The sequence below is a fragment of the Xyrauchen texanus genome, chromosome 43, assembly GCF_025860055.1.
Source record: "Xyrauchen texanus isolate HMW12.3.18 chromosome 43, RBS_HiC_50CHRs, whole genome shotgun sequence".
NCBI lineage: Eukaryota > Metazoa > Chordata > Actinopteri > Cypriniformes > Catostomidae > Xyrauchen > Xyrauchen texanus.
This window is the reverse complement of record NC_068318.1, coordinates 31,090,217-31,110,899: the sequence shown is the minus strand read 5'-3', so window position 1 is coordinate 31,110,899 and position 20,683 is coordinate 31,090,217. Positions and strand designations below refer to the sequence as shown.

At 39.2% G+C, this 20,683-nt stretch overlaps 2 protein-coding genes across 3 annotated transcripts in view; one reads left to right on the top strand and one right to left on the bottom strand.

The window, feature by feature from the left end:
• LOC127635565 (synaptobrevin homolog YKT6) overlaps positions 1 to 4,060 on the top strand; it is a 31,772-nt gene extending 27,712 nt beyond the window's left edge. For both annotated transcript variants that reach the window (XM_052115679.1, XM_052115680.1), the window contains 4 exons: positions 720 to 824; positions 914 to 979; positions 1,088 to 1,189; positions 3,338 to 4,060. In XM_052115679.1, coding sequence (XP_051971639.1) covers positions 720 to 824; positions 914 to 979; positions 1,088 to 1,189; positions 3,338 to 3,373 — 309 coding nt within the window. In that variant the 3' untranslated portion in view covers positions 3,374 to 4,060. The remainder of the gene's footprint in view (positions 1 to 719; positions 825 to 913; positions 980 to 1,087; positions 1,190 to 3,337) is intronic.
• A 5,097-nt stretch (positions 4,061 to 9,157) lies between these two features.
• Positions 9,158 to 20,578, bottom strand: LOC127635582 (probable ATP-dependent RNA helicase DDX56). The gene is made up of 14 exons (XM_052115715.1): positions 20,509 to 20,578; positions 18,395 to 18,556; positions 18,159 to 18,313; positions 15,978 to 16,148; positions 14,495 to 14,585; positions 14,166 to 14,407; positions 13,909 to 14,040; positions 13,663 to 13,776; positions 13,471 to 13,565; positions 12,044 to 12,117; positions 11,837 to 11,926; positions 11,491 to 11,596; positions 11,055 to 11,152; positions 9,158 to 9,805 (listed from the first exon to the last, which is right to left on the bottom strand). The coding sequence occupies exons 1-14, from the start codon at positions 20,563 to 20,565 to the stop codon at positions 9,722 to 9,724; spliced, it is 1,671 nt and encodes a 556-aa protein (XP_051971675.1). The 5' UTR covers positions 20,566 to 20,578; the 3' UTR covers positions 9,158 to 9,721.
• Between the last annotated feature and the right edge of the window lie 105 nt (positions 20,579 to 20,683).

Sequence of the window (20,683 nt, the reverse complement as noted above, 5' to 3'; positions counted from 1 at the left end):
CAATCACATGATTTGAAATGAGTGTACATGATTAATGTGTATATGAGTATAGCACAGGTTGAATCGAATTTATTCCTTTTTGTTTTTATTAGTATTTTTCATACTGTCTCAACTTTTTCGCAATTGAGGTTGTTGAACTGAAATAACTTATTTCTCGCAATGTTTAATAATTGAGTTTTCAGTCGGGTCTGCCTGACCTCTTTTTAGGATCAGTCAATAATAGCAAAAGGAGCTTTTTTTTTTTATTTAAATGTTGTGACTTGCATTAAGCCACTCCTGCTAAAAACAGCATAACACTTTTAATTTCCATTTAATAATGGAATGATCCATCCATCTTCAACCGCTTATCCGAAGTCGGGTCACGGGGGCAGCTGCTCCAGCAGGGGGCCCCAAACTTCCCTATCCCGAGCCACATTAACCAGCTCTGACTGGGGGACCCCGAGGCGTTCCCAGGCCAGTGTGGAGATGTAATCTCTCCACCTAATCCTGGGTCTTCCCCGAGGCCTCCTCCCAGCTGGACGTGCCTGAAACACCTCCCTAGGGAGGCGGCCAGGGGCATCCTTACCAGATGCCCAAACCACCTCAAATGACTCCTTTCGATGCAAAGGAGCAGCGGCTCTACTCCGAGCTCCTCACGGATGACTAATAATAATGGAATGATACAGCCAGTAAATACATGTTTTAATGATGAGGTATCACAGTTTTGTGGTTGATTGCAGGTGTTGGATGAGTTCTCCAGGCAGGTGAACAGCATCGACTGGCCATCTGGGTCACCAGCGACTATACAGTACGCGGCACTGGACAGTTACCTGGCTAGATACCAGGTGAGTTACATAAAGTGTAACCAAATCCTCAAAGTACTTGCACTCAAATAATTACGGTTGCACTGCATTTCAAATGTCTTGTTCTCCAGAATCCTCGTGAGGCAGACGCTATGACCAAAGTGCAAGCTGAACTGGACGAAACCAAAATTATTTTGGTGAGCAAAAAACATCTATTTGTGGAACTCATTTGCATTGAATTAATAAAACACTTTTTAATAAGTTTCCATTTGGTTTTCACTTTTTTTCATTTGTGCTTCCTGTAGCACAACACAATGGAGTCACTTCTAGAGAGAGGAGAGAAACTGGATGATTTAGTGCAGAAATCTGAGCATCTGGGAAATCAATCAAAAGCCTTTTATAAAACGGTGAGTATCATTGACATGAAATGCAGCAACTGAACATACAATATAATTTGATATTTTTTGGGTAAATCAAATTGTACTTGAGGTCGACTGATAGTGGATTTTGTAGATACTGATAGCTAAGGTGGTGGAAAAGGCTGATAAACTATTAATCGTCCGATAGTTTAAAAAAAAAATGACATTGTGTGACTGGTACAGACATGGAGGCTACAGGAGTCTAAAAAAAATACAAAAATAAATCCCAGATGTATTTTATTAGTCAACGAAACTCCCAATAATAAACAGAATTTTTTAGATTTGGTCCAAAATGTGTCCTTTTAATTATAAACAAGCCCGAAATACACCATGGACTCTTATTTTGAAATAACAGAGATTTGGCTCTTTTACAAAGCTCATTATAATTGACTAAATTATGCTTTTATAGATATATACACCAATCAGCCACAACATTAAAACCACCTGCCAAATATTGTGTAGATTTAATGTTGTGGCTGATTTGGTGTATATTCACCAAATGAAGGTTTTTGTGTATATATATATATATATATATATATGTATACATCACCGGATGAGATTTAATGAGGAATAAGGTGTATTAATATTTACAAATATGAAGTTGGAGATACAATGTATGTTCTGACGGGACACATTTCCCATATAGTTGCAGTTTTCTTTGTATACCATCACTTCAATTTAGAGTGCTTGAATATCTAAACAAAATAACAAAATATGCATTGAAGCTAAGATAAAAATATGGATGCATATAGTCAATTATGAAGATTTTATTTGACCTCTAGAGCCCTTGTTAAGCCCCTTTCACATGATCAGCGATTTTATCGCTAGATGTCGCTAGTCTTTGTGTTTCTTGTCACTAGTGGACGTTCCTAGCGCTGCCGCTCTAATGTTATTCGTTGGCGGCACAGCTGGCCATAGCTTTGGAAAATCTGATCACAGATGATCTAGATTGTCAGTAAAACAAATATATCATTCTTATTTGACAAGGAATCATTTGTTTTGCCTCTAATTATGAGCATTCTGGATGGGAAAGTGTTATTAACTGCAGCAAAACTCAATGCATTATATCACGAAGATCGAGCTTTCAATGTATTCAATGCACAATTTTTTTTGCCATTTTTCACCCAATTTGGAATGCCCAATGCGCTCCAAGTTCTCGTGGTGGCGTAGTGACTCACCTCCTGGCGGAGGACGAATCTCAGTTGCCTTTGCGTCTGAGACCGTCAACCAGCGCATCTTATCACATGGCTTGTTGAGCGCGTTGCCACGGAGACATAGCGCGTGTGGAGGCTCCATGCTCAACTCACCATGCGCCCCACTGAGAACGAACCACATTATAGTGACCACGAGGAGGTTACCCCATGTGACTCTACCCTCACTAGCAACCGGGCCAATTTGGTTGCTTAGGAGACCTGGCTAGAGTCACTCAGCACGCCCTGGGATTCAAAGTAGCGAACTCCAGGGATGGTAGCCAGCATCTTTACCACTGAGCTTTACCACTGAGCTTTACCACTGAGCTAAGTACGAACAGTGAAATTGATAAAAACTCTTCCGTCTTTATTCGTATCCATTATCTCACAGGAGCCAGACGACGTGAGTTTCACTGTCTTCATTCATTGGCTGTCACTGCACGATATCACTCTGCATTTGCATCAAGTTGAACTTTTCTCAACTTTGTCATGTCTCTCAACACGCCCTCATCCTGTCCCCAATGCTCCCTAGTCGCCAGCAATCAATGGTCTCCTGTCGCATATGGAGAAAAAAAAATGGTTGACGATGTGAATGGGGCTTTACACTGTAGAATCGACTCGTTCTAACTGTAGAATCCTGCAGCACCTGCTACAAAAAACAATAACTATTGGCATCTGTCAGCATATTTTCGCAGATAGCCGATAGTTATAAAAAGCAACTATCGGCACCAATTAATCGGTAAAACCGATATATCGGTTTCCCTCCTAAACCTCAAAACAGGCCATATTTCAACTCGAAATTAATATGCAAAATAGCCTTTCATTCCTTGTTTATTTATTTAAATTTAACTGTGAATTATTCACACCATTGTTGTTAAATATCCGCAATAGAGTTTTGTGGTGTTTCACTGTTGATTGTAAATGCTTGTGTTTTGTATCTTTCTAGGCACGCAAGCAGAACTCATGTTGTGAGGTCATGTGATCACTACAAAGCATCTAATCGGACTCTCTTCGCCCACTCTTCCCTCTCTCTCTCTCTCTTTTTTCTTTCTCTCTCTTTGATCTGGGCTGGTGCACTCCGTGTGCATCAGTCATGGTAAACACAGGACGGAGAGTACGGATCCAGCGTTATACAATAAAAGGTTCAGAGGGGGCTGATTTCCCATCATGCACTACACTTACTCTGCCATCTGTTTTGATGTTGTTATTGGAGTTCCTTTTGAAGGGTCTCGTGAAGCTCTCAACGGTTCCTCAGGATCTGGTTCAAACCCGAAACGGATACGAATAATAGCATAGATGGGGTCGCGATACACTTCCCCGCTGTGCCTTACTTTTAGGCGGCAGTGTGATAATGGACCGCTTCACAGACTGTTTAATTAGCCTTATAAACGAAGGACATTTTGGGTGAAAATGCTGCAATCTCAATTTAGAACGTGTTAATCGCTTTGGCAGTTTTGAAGCGCCTTGTACGGTGATCTTTTCATCCTGGCTGAATCTTTTTTTTATGTGAAAACAGTAAATAACGTGTTAGCAACTTTGGATTTAAATGAGTATCTGGAGTGATTTTTGCTTAAATATTGTGACTGACCAAATTAAATGTTTCCAAGTGTTTCGTGTACAATTCTGTTACTTTCCTCTCTTGAAAATGTAAATAAATAAGTCAATCGTATTGGCTTTGGTTTCCTGGAGTTTTTATTGCAATTTGGGTTTTAATGGTTTGTCAATGCACAAATGAAACACTCCTGCCGTATTTTGGTTTGATTAGCACATGATATATTAATATACCAGTTGGTAGTTTATGAAGAATATGTGATATTTGAATATTTGATATATAAAGCCTTAAAGTGTGGTTTGCTTTGAAATCAGCCTCCCTGACCCCTGTGCAATGGTAGATGCAGTAATCGGCACAATCGTAAGTGTGAATCAGTGCTGTTTTAATGGTTGTGTTCACTTTTGGCAAATTAAACTCATTGGACCTCATAAATGCTGTATTCAGGTGAATCTCATTTAAACATTTCACCCCAAAATTAATTAGAGATATATTGCATAATGAAAATATACTAATACTTACTTAAATGATAAGTTGTATGCGTTAACATTAGTTCATTCATTGAAGTAACAAATTGCATTTTCATAAATTAACATTAAGATTAATAAATGCAGTAAAAATATACTGTTCGTTGTTTGTTCACGAAACTTAATGCATTTACTAATGTTAGCGAATTGAACAGAAGTGTTACTGAATTATCTCCCCGATGATATTTGATTACATTGAACATGTAAATGTATATTAAATATACATTTACATTTATGCATTTGGCAGACGCTTTTATCCAAAGTGACTTGCAGTGCACTTATTACAGGGACAATCCCCCCCGGAGCAACCTGGAGTTAAGTGCCTTGATCAAGGACACAATTGTGGGGACTGTGGGGATTGAACCAGCAACCTTCTGCTTACCAGTTATGTGCTTTAGACATACCCTACACTGAAACTATTATTTTGTTAGTAAATTTAGCAGAAAAGATGAAGTACTTTCTGTATTGAATATGTAAGTTTACGTGAGAACTTGAAAATATATAGTAAATTCTATAATTCTACTCTGGGCTAAAATTAATACTCTATAAGTACAAATTATGATTGGTTATCTTTACAATGCATCATCATGCATCAATCCAAAGTCATATTTGAGTAAATATCACAGGTAAATAAGTCCATTTTTCTTAACTTTTGCTTGAATATTTAAAAAGCTTTCATGGTTTTACTGTTTGCAAGATTTTTATTGTTGATTTTATTGTTATGCTTGGTAACTTAATTTTGTATTCAAAAAGACCCGTTCGTGATAAAAATCAAATCTGTTGATTGTTACCATAAAGTACTTGTTTCCGAGGTTTTAGTAAGTAAACCTCACTCCAAATATTGTTCTTCAAAAAGTCGAAATATAGCAGCAGTTTACCAAATATTTTGCTGCATGGGTAGTAGTGAATTAGTGAATCATTAATGTGAACCGACTCACTTAAATTATTTGACGTTCCCAACTGTAATTATAAGTGAATCGTTTATTGTAACCTGTTAATTAGCATAAGCATTCCTAAAGAACTAATTCACTATTTTACGTGACCACGTTTGATTATTGCCTCGCTCCTTTGCTGCGTGTGCAACATAACGTAGCAATTTGTGACGCTGCAGCGCTAATCGTTGGAAGATGATGCTTGTTACTGTACAAGTTATCTATTTTGAAAATAGCTACTGTCACAATTTAGTTAAGCTAGTAGCGTCGCTATGTTTAGGCTATGACTACATTAATCCGGATACATTTGAAAACGGTGTTTTCGTTTCAAAACGCTCTGTCCACACTAGCGTTTTCCAAAAGTCGCTCGTCCACACTGAAACGAAAGAAAATGCTTAAATCGTGTCACTGCGTATGCGGAAAATCCCTGTTGCATGTACGGTCTGAAACTCAAATGTACTCGTGTTCCGTCGCCGAACACCAGTTCCGAGTAAACTTCCCTTCGCCTTTGATGGAACACAATGTGATGGTTGTACAAAGTAACAATTATTTTTTAACAACGCTATCAAAGTGAGTATCAAGTACAACAGCGCCGCCACCTTGATTGTTTTAGTTGGATGATCACATGACTGCATCACATGACAACAAACACATTGTCATTTTCAGATGTATGGTGGTGGTGGTGGCGTAGTGGGCTAAAGCACATAACTGTTAATCAGAAGGTTGCTGGTTCGAGCCCCACAGCCACCACCATTGTGTCCTTGAGTAAGGCACTTAACTCCAGGTTGCTCCGGGGGGATTGTCCCTGTAATAAGTGCACTATAAGTCCCTTTGGATAAAAGCGTCTGCCAAATGCATAAATGTAAATGTATCCGTTTTCACAGTCAACGCGAAAACGGCGTTTTCAAATTTATCCACTTTGGAGTGCGTTTTCAAAAAGCTCAGTTTTCCCAGAGAAAAACGCCGTCTCAGTGTGGACGTAAGGCCAAAACGGAGAGAAAAAGATGCGTTTTCAAACGAAAACATATTAGTGTGGACAAGGCCATAGTTACGCACTAACACTCAGTGGCGGTTCTAGCTTGTATGGCGACCTGGGCAAACACCCCCTTCATCCCCGGACTGCCGCTCATGCCACCCATACCTAAATCTGCCACCGCTTACACTGGTAACACGTCAGGATGTTTTACATCTTTGTAATTCGCACTATCCTCAATAATAATTCTCTTCATTGTTATTCAGTCATTTTTACAGTATTACTAGGGTAAGCTCGAACAACTAATACTACCATGATGTAGAAATACTAAACATTTTAAATTATGTACCATTATTATTATTATTTACGTATAATGGTAGTAACAATGTGTAGTTGATTTTTCAGTTATATGCAAAATTGTATCTCTTTCGATTTTAGGGGTGAAATATGACAAATTTCGTGAGTTCACCCGTTCAATCTAATGATACTTTTGCTGCTAACAGCCTCAATACTTGATTCTTGTAATATGGTTTAGAGATTTCTCTTTCTCTAACGCTTTAAACATCCATGCACAAAAGTTCTCAATAGATAAAATCCAGCTGAAATGAGTATTTTTGTGTGCTCCGTATATGTGGCTTCTCTTTGCCCTCAGCAATGCAACTAACTTAATGTTGATATAGTCGAACAGTGCCTTTTTTGGTTTTGTCAAACCATTTCCAGCTCGTTTTAAATATCCACTAGCTTGCCATTGTGGCAAAGCACTTAAGAGATGTTTAAAAACAAATTGTACCCCTTCACATATTCATTAAATGTAATAAAATGTAACATGTTGGCTAATAAATATTTTGCATTAAAAAAAACATAGCTTTCATTTTTAACCAGTATCATAGCTAGTCTGTTTCTTCACTGCAATCTCTGTGTAATGTCCTATTGAGAGTCGTCACAACTTGCACAATCAATTTATTTTGTTGTACATGCAGTTTAATTAGGCTATATATCATTAAACTGTAAATAAATGCAAGTGTCTGTGTGCCTCCAAAATATGAAGCCGCCTCCTTTTGACCATTTTTTTTATTTTTATCTTACCAACTTGATAAGCCAAACTCTAAATTAGCTGTACTTCTGAACCAATTTGACACATAATTGTATGTATTTCTGGTCAAATTAAAAATCGTGATATGCCCAAGTTATTAAACTGCAAAAGGTTGCAAACATAGTCTGCAATGAGCTGAGTGCTTTAAATTAATGTAGAGTGTTTTACGCTTTAATGATCATCACAATGGGCAATGTGCCAAACTTTTTGCTGGAGGTGTGAAGCTTACATAAAAAAAAAACATGTCAAAATAAAAGCTAGATGCCTGAAATTGAATTGTGACAGAAATATATTACAATAGCATAACATTTTAATAATCGTAAAAATAATAATAAATATAGCTGCAAGCAGCAATTAATGGGCCCAATCACATTTCCTCCTGGAGGCTTTAGTAAAACAATACATCAAGAATTTAGAAGCGATTTGTGTAAATTTATTTTTTCGAAGACTGTTGTAAGGGCCACACTTCCTGCTGCCAGTTGGTGGCGCTATGACCGTGACCCACAATGGATACATCAATGTGATTAGCCCTCAATGCCAAACATACGGGTACATTTTTATGTAAATTACACGATGCAAGCAGAAGATATGAGACAATTCTTTCTTCCTATTTTTTTGTTACTTTATCGCATCACCATGGAGACACCGTTTGAGACATCAAAAATACATTCACAATTCACCATCTTCAATGTTTTGGCATGACGTTGCCCAAGTTTGGTGCCAGTCTGTTGAATTCCCTATGAGGAGTATTTCAATTCCGGAGCATTCCATTTTCAAACAATCCAAAATGGCTGACTTCCTGCTGGGCGGAGCTAATGTCTGTGGTGTGAAAGTTGTCCGGCTTGATGAGATCTACGTGTACACTGTTTGTGACTATAGCTGAAAAGGGATGTGCTACAGAGTCCCCTGAACACGGCCATTTTCTATTTGGCACTACAGAGCCCCCTCTGCACGCCCCTGAATGAACCTTTGCCCGGCCCTAATGACCGACAATTCTGATGTGTGTGCAAAAGATCATAAATATTCAAGCATGCCAAGTACCTCAAAAACATATGAATATACATAAAAAGGAATAACAGTATTTAATGCATTGCCATGGCAACAGTAGTTAAGATATCGAAAATCCCTTCATAATCTTAAATCGGTTTTGTCTTGACATTATTATAAACATGTTTGAAATAGTTCAGATAAAAATAAGAGAGCTATGCCAAAGTCTGTAAAAAGTTCCACACATCCTGCTGCCAGTTGGAGGCGCTATGATCGTGCCCCACAATAGTCGTATGCATGTGATCAGCCCCCAATACCAAACATAAATCTCAATTTTGATCTAAATCGCACAACGCAAGGCAAAGATATGAGCACTTCTCGGCATTAATTTATCGACTCGCCATGGCAACACCATTTGAAATTTCAATAATCTGTTCGCAATTTAGCATTTTCAATGTCATGGCACAATGTTGCCCACGTTTGGTGCCAGTCACATAAATCCCCTAGGAGGAGTATTTCAAATTCCAGAGCATGCGTTTTTCAAACAATGCAACATGGCAGACTTCCTGTTGGTCAGAGCCTATGACTATGAAGGTGAAAGTTGTCCAGCTTGATGAGATCTATATGTGTACACTGTTTGGTGACTGTAGGTGAAAAGGCATGTGCTACAGAGCCTCCCAAAAATCCAGTTTTCAAGGGACCAGCAGAGAGCCCCCCCCCCCGCACTTATAGTGCTTGGGCCCTAATAACAACAGCTAAGCAATATGGATATATCACGAGCAAGAGTGCTGTTGTACTGAATAAAAGTTTAGTAAAAAAAAAAATGCAATGCTATGTTAAAAAAGTAATTGTTCTATTTTAATTTTTAGGAATTCATTTGATTAGATGAAATTAGAACTTTTTGTGACAACACCACTGAAAACACATTTTAATACCAAGAACTTTCACGATTACTCAAATCAGAACACAACACATCCCAAGTAGAGCTTTAGTAAAGATGAAAGATGCTAATTATATTTTCAATATTCTTAAAGAACACACAATGATACAGAAACTTCCACCTGCAAGTCATATTCAGAGATACGTTACAGTCTCTGCAGCCTTTTCGTGTCCGTCATAGTGAATACTTGTCATATCAGTCTAGTTTCCAGCTGATACTGAAAGCTTGGACTTATAAAACACTGTCCACAAAACTAGTCATGTCCATATTTCCTCAATATCCTCCTCCAATCCAATGTCTCTCCAAGTCTGTTGTTGGTTCCAGGAAATCTAGGGTTTACGAGCCTTCTTGTCTGCAGGTTTCTTTTTTGCGTAGCGGAAACTCTTGAGGGGATTTTTGCCTCGGAAATTCTTCTGCAAACAAAAGACACAAATAGAGAAACATTTAATCAGGCTGCATGAGTACTGTTTTAATGAACATGAAGAATTGTATATCTCCAATAGAGGTCGATTTATAGGGATTTTGCCGATAGTGATATGGTGGTGGGAAACCCTCAGCCGATGGTTTTTAAAGTCTCTTTATAGAACGTTAAAAACATTTTTTTTATTCTTTCCTTACCATTAAGGGCACAAACAAAGATGTAGTTATGTAGTAACCAAAAACCCAAAGTGCAACCAAAAACCCCAAGATAACCAGAGAAATTCAGATTTGTTTAAAAGACTCATTTTTCCATTAACCGATAATTACAAAAGGCAACTATCGGCACCGATTAATCGGTAAAACTGATATATCGATCTAAACAAGCCCTAAACAAACAGTGAACTCTTATTTTGAAATGATAGATGAAAAATGATCAGCATAGATTTCTGAAATTACCAATTGTCTCAAAATGCAACTATCGGTACGATTAATCGGTAAATCCGATATATCGGTCTAAACAAGCCATAAACAAACCGTGAACTCTTATTTTGAAATTATAAAGTGTTGAAAAATGATCAGCATAGATTTCTCAAATTACCAATTGTCCCAAAAGGCAACTATCGGCACTGATTAAACGGTAAAACTGATATATCGATCTAAACAAGCCCTAAACAAACAGTGAACTCTTATTTTGAAATGATAGTTATTAAAAACTAATCGGCATAGATTTCTCAAATAACCAATGGTCCCAAAAGGCAACTATCGGCACCGATTAATCGGTAAAACCGATATGTTGATTTAAACGAGCCATAAACAAACCGTGAACTCTTATTTTGAAATGATAAAGTGATTAAAAACTATCAGCATAGATTTCTGAAATTACCAATTGTCCCAAAATGCAACTATCGGTACGATTAATCGGTAAATCCGATATATCGGTCTAAACAAGCCATAAACAAACCGTCAACTCTTATTTTGAAATTATAAAGTGCTGAAAAATGATCAGCATAGATTTCTCAAATAACCAATGGTCCCAAAAGGCAACTATCGGTACGATTAATCGGTAAATCCGATATATCGGTTTGCTTCCCAATCACTAGTAACTCTAGTCAACATGCCATTATCATTATGAATAAATAAAATAATGACAAAAGCTGGTAATAATGCTGTCATGTTTTTACAGTTAATTTCTATTAGATTAATTGTATGCCAGAAAAAGAAAAGAAAAAAGTGTTTTCTCACCTTAAAACTGCTTCTCATAACAGCTTCTGCCTTTGGCTTTTTCTTGTTGTACTTCCTTCTTTTCAGAGGATTGAGGTGACCTTTCAAAGCTTTCGGGACTGAAACAGATATGAAGGAAAAGTGTTTTCATGCCTGATTAATGACGAGGGGAAGATTTTCAGTGAATAATGATTTAAATTCAGTTTGTTTTTATCTTATGGCTTTAGAAGACTTATATAAGGTGCTTATATAAGTCTTCCAAATATGAAGTACTTTTATGGTGCTTTTACATCATTTTTGTAACTTGACAGCCCCCCTCCAGTCACTTCCATTATATGGAAAAGTGCAGCATCAACATTCTGCTAAATGTGTGCTATTTGTGCACCATTGCAATGGTTTGAAACTCATTTATGGGTGAACTATTCCTTTCATTAGAAAAAAGTAAATCCCTTCTTACTCAAGTAATCGGGCACGTTTTTCAGGTGAGACTTGATGACGGAAGGGTGAAGGTCTTTATCGTGTCGTAGCAGCTGCAGGTCTCTGGGATTGTCTTCAAAATATGTCTGTCACAGACAAAGAAAATCAGCATGCAGTCATTCAACATCACAGAATAGCCGGTTAAAGGAATAAGTTTGTCCTTTTTGAAGCTTGAAAGCTCTTGTCTCCATTTATTGTAATTGCACGGAAAAGAGTGGCCGATACATTATTCAGAATGTCTCCTTTAGCTTCACGGAAGAAAGCCATATGTGGTTTGATACGTCTGGGCGAAGTATTCCTTTTATAAGTGGTTTGACAGATCAAACCTTGAGTTTCTCCGAGTTGAGCAGCTCCTGTTTGATCTCTTTCAGTCTGGCCTCCTTCACCGCTTGTTTCGTCACTGATCTCATGGCATCCTGAGTAAATGTAAACACGGAAGAGCTTCTTATACTTGAACTAAACCATAAACAAAAGACTTTTAAACGGTTTATAATAGGATAAACTGTTTATTACAGGTTTGGTGACCGACGTACCCGACATCTGTATCTGAATCCCTCGATTTCTTCCATTTTAAACCCATACGGTTGTAATGCACAATCTGTACAGTCTGAAAAGAAAGAAATACATTAGTATAATTAGTGTACACACATACACACACACACACACACACACACACACACACACACACACGTACAGTATATATATACATTTATATACACATATATACAGTGCATTCAGAAAGTATTTTATGACAAAGATAAAACCAGGTTTTTGATAACTTTGCACATTAAAAAGAAAAATCTGAAATATCACATTGGCATAAGTATTCAGACCCTTTGCTATGACACTCGAAATTGAGCTCAGGTGCATCCTGTTTCCACTGATCATCCTTGAGATGTTTCAACAGCTTGATTGGAGTCCACCTGTGGTCAATTCAGTTGATTGGACATGATTTGGAAAGGCACACACCTGTCTATATAAGGTCGCACAGATAACAGTGCGAGTCAGAGCACAAACCAAGCCATGAAGTCCAAGGAATTGTCTGTAGACCTCCGAGACAGGATTGTATTGAGGCACAGATCTGGGGAAGGGTACTGAAAAATTTCTGCGGCATTGAAGGTCCCAATGAGCACAGTGGCCTTCATCATCCATAAATGGAAGTTTGGAACCACAGGAAACCAGGCACCACTCTTCGCCTGCCCAATACCATCCCAACGGTGAAGCGTGGTGGTGGCAGCATCATGCTGTGGGGGTGTTTTTAAGCAGCAGGACTGGGGACTGGTCAGGGTTGAAGGAAAACGCAGGAAAGCTGAACGCAACAAAATAGAGTGATATCCTTAATGAAAACCTGGTCCAAAGCGCTCAGGACATCAGACTGGGCCAAAGGTTCCCACACGTCTCCACATGCCGAAGTGTCCTTGGGCAAGACACTGAACCCCAAGTTGCTCCTAACGGCATGCTAGCGCCTTGCATGGCAGCTCTGCTGCCATTGGTGTACGAGTGTGTGAGAGAATGGGACACAGTGTAACCTCTAAGTTTAATAAAAGGCGCTATATATGTGCAGACCAATTACCAAAACCAACACACAGGTGGCTATTCTGTTGCCATGTGATAAAAAGTTTAATTAATTTATTAAAAGTACCCTCTTGACAAAAGTTTAAAAGAGTTATCAAATATTTTCACTTAAAAAGTTATATATATATATATATATGTGCCATTGGTGGGTCTAATGCCCCCCTTAAAATTAGTCCACATAGGGCCGGTATTAGGATGAGATTTTTGGTGGGCATTTTGACCATTCAGTTGAGCAATAGGTTCTCTCATTTCACCATCCGACCAGGCTGGGGGGTGTCAGAAGTTTCTGGGGGGCACAAGAAAAATCTAAGGGGGGCATTAGACCCGGTCATGGCACACATACATATATATATAACTTTTTAAACAGCTGTTAAACTTGACTTACCTCCAGTTAGAGCGTTTTCAACCGCAGCGAGAAAAGGAAGTTCAGTTTGAGATATGAAAGACAGTGCAGTCCCGGGATTATCCGCTCGAGCCGTTCTGAAGACAAGCGGAAAAAATCAGGAAATAAACCAAATATCTCACAATGAAATATTTATGTAAAACATTCATGATTTAGCGCAAAAGATATACAAACCTGCCAACACGGTGGATGTAGGAATCAACGCAAGTGGGGAAATCAAAGTTAATGACGTTAGACACGTTGTGGAAGTCGATCCCTCTGGAAACACCGTATTCCTTGTCTTTGCCTCTGGGAGGGAAAACGTACTTCTTTAAAATCAAAATCTCAACACACCGCATAATTTTCCCTTGATACGTAAACACGTTTAAATTAATGTGTTATGCACAGTATTCTTGGACTTTAATTGTTGAAGCATCATACTTCCCACTCTTCCCAGAGCTCTTTTTCTTTTTTCCTTTCTCCGAGCTTGTCGTTGGATCCTCCAGTCCCTCTTCATCTGTGGCGATGATGTAATCGTAGAAGCCCTGATTAAACTGAGCGATTATATGACACCTGAAAAACAACAATCAAGCCCATCGCTCGTTTGAATAAATGAGTACATTGTGACATACAGCACGTATATTATAACAAGCAGACTTCAGGGAAAGCTACGTATAAGATCACTTTAAAGTCTCCACCTGGAGTGAACGGGCAGTTCGGAGTTCAGGACGCAAGCAGGAATGCTAAACTGCTCCAGAAACAGTTTGAGTCGATAACAGCGTTCCACGGCGCCGACGAATACGAGAGTCTTTCCTCGAACCAGGCGGAGCTTCAGGAGTGTGTAGACAAGCAGGAATTTGTCCTCTTCCTCACATTTGATGCTGTACTGCTGGAGCTGAGAGCTGTCAGGAAGCTGAGAACCCTCGAGCTTCAGAGTCACCTACAGCAGACAGGTGGACGACAACTATTAGACCCGTTTAAAACATGTGAACCATGAGCGATAATGTCTCCCAGTTTCTGCACTTACGGGATTATGGAGAACGAGCTCCTTTAGGGCTTCGACATCTTCGTTCAACGTGGCTGACATCAGGAACGCCTGGTATATCTTTGGCAGGTGACTGGAGAGGTGAACAAAACAAGGCTAATGGATGTTATCCAGCGGACATGGTTTAATAATTCATCAATAATACTGTAAATGTTTACAACCTTATGATGAACAACTTTTGTTGTTTTCTAAATTTATAGGCATGTAATTCTGGTTGTTTGCTCTATCTCCCAGAAAAAAGTCTTATTGCACTCCACTAGATGGCAGTAAGTACTAAGAAAAGATTGTTTTCCTCTATCACCTTCCATCACAATATACAGGTCTGAAATGTAGGTGGCGCTCTAACGCAGCTGTCCATAGACAAGTGTATGTTTAGAGCGCACAGACCTTCCTCCCTGTTTTGTTGAATATCTCGGCTTTTGAGTTGTCTAGAAGCTAAATTCCGGTGTCGTTGGAAAGCTGAGATCTTGATGCCGCATTACATTCTATCATCAAGAGTTGATATTGTCCTGATGACTTGTTTATCGTGTTTATCTACTGGACTATTTCATTTTTTTTCCGTTTTTCACCCAATTTGTAATGCCCAATTCCCAATGCGCTTTTAAGTCCTCGTGGTCATGTAGTGACTCAATCCGGGTGGCGATGGACGAATCCCAGCTGCCTCAACGTCTGAGACCGTCAGCCCGCGCATCCATCACGTGGCTTGTTGAGAGCGTCGCCACGGAGACATAGCGTGTGTGGAGGCTTCACGCCATCCACGTTCAACTCACCACGCACCCCACCAAGAACAAACCACATTATAGCGACGAGGAGGTTACCACATGTGACTCTACCCTCCCTAGCAACCGGGCCAATTTGGTTGCTTAGGAGACCTGGCTGGAGTCACTCAGCAAGCCCTGGACTCGAACTAGCAAACTCCAAGTGTGGTAGCCAGCGTCTTTACCACTAAGCTATCCAGACCCCCCTCAACTGGACTATATATTTTGTTCTGAACTTTTGAGACACAACAGTGGATTATTCACCCAAACAAGCTCACAGACAAGTAAACAATGGCTCATTTAAAAGAAAACAACCTAAGACAAGAGTTGATATAGAGTTTGTGGATATTTGGGGCTTACAGATGCACTGATAATGGCAGATATGAGACGTTTCTATTTATTGTCTTACAGAGATCATATTTCACTTTGAAATACATTCAAACTGTGGTGTTAGGACAACAAAATAAACTGTACAGTCAACTTTCAGAGAACGATAGCTTTCATTTGATATATGACATGTCTATTTATGTGCATTTTCAACATCATTACCAAGAAGGTGGCACTCATTTGCCTGAGTTGTGGATCCAGGCACTTTTAATTTGTAATTCTAAACTAATTACATGCTCCTGGCCCGCCCGCAGAGTTGAAAAGGTTAAGAGTCTAAATACTTTGAGGATCCAGAAATCATGTAACAAATGGTCACGTACCACAGCAGGCTTTTGAGGTCAGCTTCAAACCCAAACGTGAAGAGCAGATCGGCCTCATCAATCACCAGCATCTCCAGTGACGAGTGCAGCAGCAGGTTCTGAGCTTTAATATGACCCTGAACACGGGACGGCGTGCCCACCACGATATCAGGCTTCTCCATTAATATAGGCCTACGAATTAACAATGAAAACACTGTTACAAACATTTCAATCCAGTGGATTTCATTGTACTTTGTGCTGTCTCAAACTAAGTGCTGAGCCTAAGACTAGTCCTGAGTGAATCTATGCAGTCAATAGAGTCTGGGTGGGTGATGTATGAAATATTCATGCTGATTTTGCTGGTGTTATAGAATTAAAATGACATTATGAATTTTGCAATGATTTAGATTTTCTGATTAATCACGACTTTCACTTGAACATATTTGTTGACGAAATAATGGAATTTTAACATTTTTAAAAAGCTAAAATGTGACCAAAATCAGTTTAAATTGTCCATTTAAATGAACCGATTCATAACTCTGATTCAATGATTCACATGTGTTGACACTAAACAATTTTCACTTTAGCCATGACTAAAAATGTTTCATGTTTTAGTGAAATATTTTGGTATATATTGCCGTTTTTGACTATGCATAGCAATTTTGATGCATATAAATTAATAAAAATTTAAAAAAATCAATTTAACGAATGTTTAAAAATGGCTTATTCTTTTTTTTACTATGATGTTTATCCTACAACAGCCCAAAATAAATTAAATCCCAGATGTAGTTTAACCAATCGTTCAACCAAAATCTCAGTTATTAACCAGAAAAATAGACGGGACGTTTAACTATAAACAAGCCGGAAACACACTAGGGACTCTTATTTTGAAATGGAGAAGACGTGGCTCTGTTACAATGCTCTATTTTAAGTATTTACCAAATTAAGCTTTTTATAGCTTTTATATTCACCAAATGAATGATTTTGTTAGTATATACTAAACAGGATATATACAGTACACATATGTAGTCAGAGCTGGACTGGTAATCCGGCATACCGGGCATTTTCCCGGTGGGCCGACACACTTTGGGGCCGAACTGGCCATCGGGAGAATCGAGCGGGCCGGTGGGTTTAATTGAGCATTGTAACAGACCCAAGTCTTCTCCATTTCAAAATAAGAGTCCCTAGTGTGTTTCTGGCTTGTTTATAGTTAAACGTCCTGTCTATTTTTCTGGTTAATAACTGAGATTTTGGTTGAACAATTGGTTAAACTACATCTGGGATTTAATTTATTTTGGGCTGTTGTTGATAACCATCATAGTAAAAAAAAAAGAATAAGGCCATTTTTAAACCTTTTTTATTAATTTATATGCATTAAATTGCTATGGCATAGTCGAAAACGGCAATATATACCAAAATATTTAACTAAAATGGTTTAATACATGAAACATTTTTAGTCATGGCTTAAGTGAAAATTGTTTAGTGTCAACACATGTGAATCATTGAATCAGAGTTATGAATCGGTTCATTTAAATGGACATTTTGAACTGATTTTGGTCACATTTTAGCTTTTTAATTTTTTTTAAATTCCATTATTTCGTCAACAAATATGTTCAATTGAAAGTCGTGATTAATCAGAAAATCTATATTTTTAACCAGCCCTGACAAATACTTTTACTAGACGTTCATGAATCTAGTTTAATGACACTTAAAAAATGTGCCGGATGGTCCGCGATGAGCTAAAACGCGACGCTGCGTTATGCAGAACGGACCACAAAACGGCGCCGCGATATGCAGAAAAGGACAGCGAACAGCGGCCGATTTCTCTTCCCAGTCCAGCCCTGCATGTAGTATATACCTGTATATACGAGTTGAGGTTTAATGAGAAATAAAGTTTATTATTCACAAGATATAAAGTTGGAAATACCATGTCTGTGTTGACGGAGCATGTTTCCATATAGTTTTTCATTGCATGCTCTCGCTTCAATATAGAGCACTTAATTGTCTAATTAAAATAACACAATAAGCTTCCAAAGTGAACATACAAATATGGATGAATACGGTCAATCGTGTAAGATTTACAGCAAATCCCCTGGATGGTGTCGGCCAAAGAGAAACAGAAGGAATAATAATACATTTGAATATGATTTATCAGTAAAACCTCTACGCAAGAGTTTCAAAGTACTTTGCTGTTGTACTGACTTCTGTGCTGATAGATCGGTCTTCCCAGAGATGTCCGCCACTCGCACGTCTCGTCCGCAGTATGCCGTGAGCTGTCGGATCATCGTCTGCACCTGCTGACCCAGTTCTTTAGTGGGCACCAGAACTAGAGCTCTGACCGCTTGCTCACGTACAGTCTGTCACCATCAAGAAACATAGTGAGACCAAAAGAGACACATTGAGCCACATATTTACATGTAAACAAACAAGCATATCACCTGTTTGGATGTGAGGATCTGTTGGATCAGTGGTACGGCATACGCCGCAGTTTTTCCTGATCCGGTTCGAGCACGGGCCAACAGGTCTTTCCCCTCCAGCGCTAATGGAATGGCTTTCTCCTGAATGAGGGTCGGCTGAGCCCACCCTAAATCAGCCAGAGCCTGACAGGAAAACACAGCACAAAATAAAACATACCGACTAACTGTCTCACACAAAAGCTGATGTCATAGAGCACTCAAGACTATCACTAATCTGATGAAAATGCTTGAGAGAGACAGATGGAGAGATACAGTGGTACTACCATAGTTATGATATCAAATGGTAATATAATGGTATATAAAATAGAGGTCGACCAATAGTGGATTCTGTAGAGACCGATTACTAAACTGGTGGAAAAGGCAGATAACCGATTAATCGGACTAATGTTTTTAGAATTGATTTATAGAATGTTAAATAAATAAAATCACATGTACATAAGTATTCACAGCCTTTGCCATGACACTGAAAATTGAGCTCAGGTGCTTCCTGTTTCCACTGATCATCCTTGAGATGTTTCAACAACTTGATTGGAGTCCACCTGTGGTAAATTCAGTTGATTGGACATGATTTGGAAAGGCACACACCTGTCTATATAAGGTCCACAGTTAACAGTGCATGTCAGAGCACAAACCAAGCCATGAAGTCCAAAGAATTGTCTGTGGACCTCCAAGACAGGATTGTATCGAGGCACAGATCTGGGGAAGGGTACTGAAAAATGTCTACGGCATTGAAGGTCCCAATGAGCACAGTGGCCTCCATCATCCGTAAATGGAAGCTTGGAACCACCGGGACTCCTCCTAGTGCTGGCTGCCCGGCCAAACTGAGCGATCAGGGGAGAAGGGCCTCAGTCAGGGAGGTGACCAAGAACCTGAGAGCGTTTCTCTGTGGAGAGAGGAGAACCTTCCAGAAGAACAACCATCTCTGCAGCACTCCACCAATCAGGCCTGTATGGTAGAGTGTCCAGACGGAAGCCACTCCTCAGTAAAAGGCACATGACAGCCCGCCTGGAGTTTGCCAAAAGGCACCTGAAGGACTCTCAGACCATGAGAAACAAAATTCTCTGGTCTGATGAAACAAAGATTTATCTCTTTGGCCTGAATGGCAAGCGTCATGTCTGGAGGAAACCAGGCACCGCTCATCACCTGGCCAATACCATCCCTACAGTGAAGCATGGTGGTGGCAGCATCATGCTGTGGGGATGTTTTTCAGCAGCAGGAACTGGGAGACTAGTCAGGAGGATCGAGAGAAAGATAAATGCAGTAATGTACAGAGACATCCTTGATGAAAACCTGCTCCAGAGCGCTCTGGACCTCAGACTGGGCTGAAGGTTCATCTTCCAACAGGACAATGACCCTAAGCACACAGCCAAGATAACAACGGAGTGGCTATGGGAGAACTCTGCGAATGTTCTTGAGTGGCCCAGCCAGAGCCCAGACTTGAACCCGATTGAACATCTCTGAAGACTTCTGAAAATGGCTGCGTACCGACGCTCCCCATCCAACCTGATGGGGCTTTAGAGGTTGAAGAAGAATGGGAGAAACTGCCCAAAAATAGGTGTGCCAAGCTTGTAGCATCATCCACAAAATGACTTGAGGCTGTAATTGGTGCCAAAGGTGCTTTCAAAGTATTGAGCAAAGGCTGTGAATACTTATGTACATGTGTTTTTTGTTTTTTTCCCGTTTTTTATTTTTATAAATTTGCAAAGATTTCAAGCAAACTTCTTTCACGTTGTCATTACGGGGTATTGTTTGTAGAATTAAGGAAAATGATGAATTTAATCAATTTTGGAATAAGGCTGTAACATAACAAAATGTGGGAAAAAAGTGAAGCGCTGTGAGTTACTTCAGTATCTATATATATATCTATATATGTATGTGTCTGTCTGTCCATTTTATTTAAATATCTGTCTATTTCAGGCAGTATCATCATGCTAAAAACAGCCTTGTATACTAATTTCTGAAATCAGGCAACAACTTTACAGAAGTAAAACTGTACAGAACAACCGCTGATATCGCATATTTTTACATTCTGATCTAGACAGACGTTATATAACTATGACGTCTAATTATTTTACCTTTAATAGGCGATCATCTAAGCCCATCTCATGAAACTGCAGCCTGTCTTCGTCCATCTTCACACGTGTGTTTGCGCACAGACGAGTGAGAGAGAGGTCAAACCCTGCGGACGCCTCTCTGCCATCTGCCGTACTGGAGAGGAACTGCAGGTCAAATCAAACGACGCGTCACTTA

Excerpts from the sequence above, each read along its gene's own strand:
- LOC127635582 (XM_052115715.1), bottom strand. The coding sequence starts at position 20,565 with ATGGACGAAGACAGGCTGCAGTTTCATGAGATGGGCTTAGATGATCGC. Across the intron at positions 14,586-15,977 it reads GACCTCAAAAGCCTGCTGTG|TCACCTGCCAAAGATATACC; the intron begins GTACGTGACCAT and ends TCACCTCTCCAG. Across the intron at positions 14,408-14,494 it reads AGCTCGTTCTCCATAATCCC|GTGACTCTGAAGCTCGAGGG; the intron begins GTAAGTGCAGAA and ends TGTCTGCTGTAG.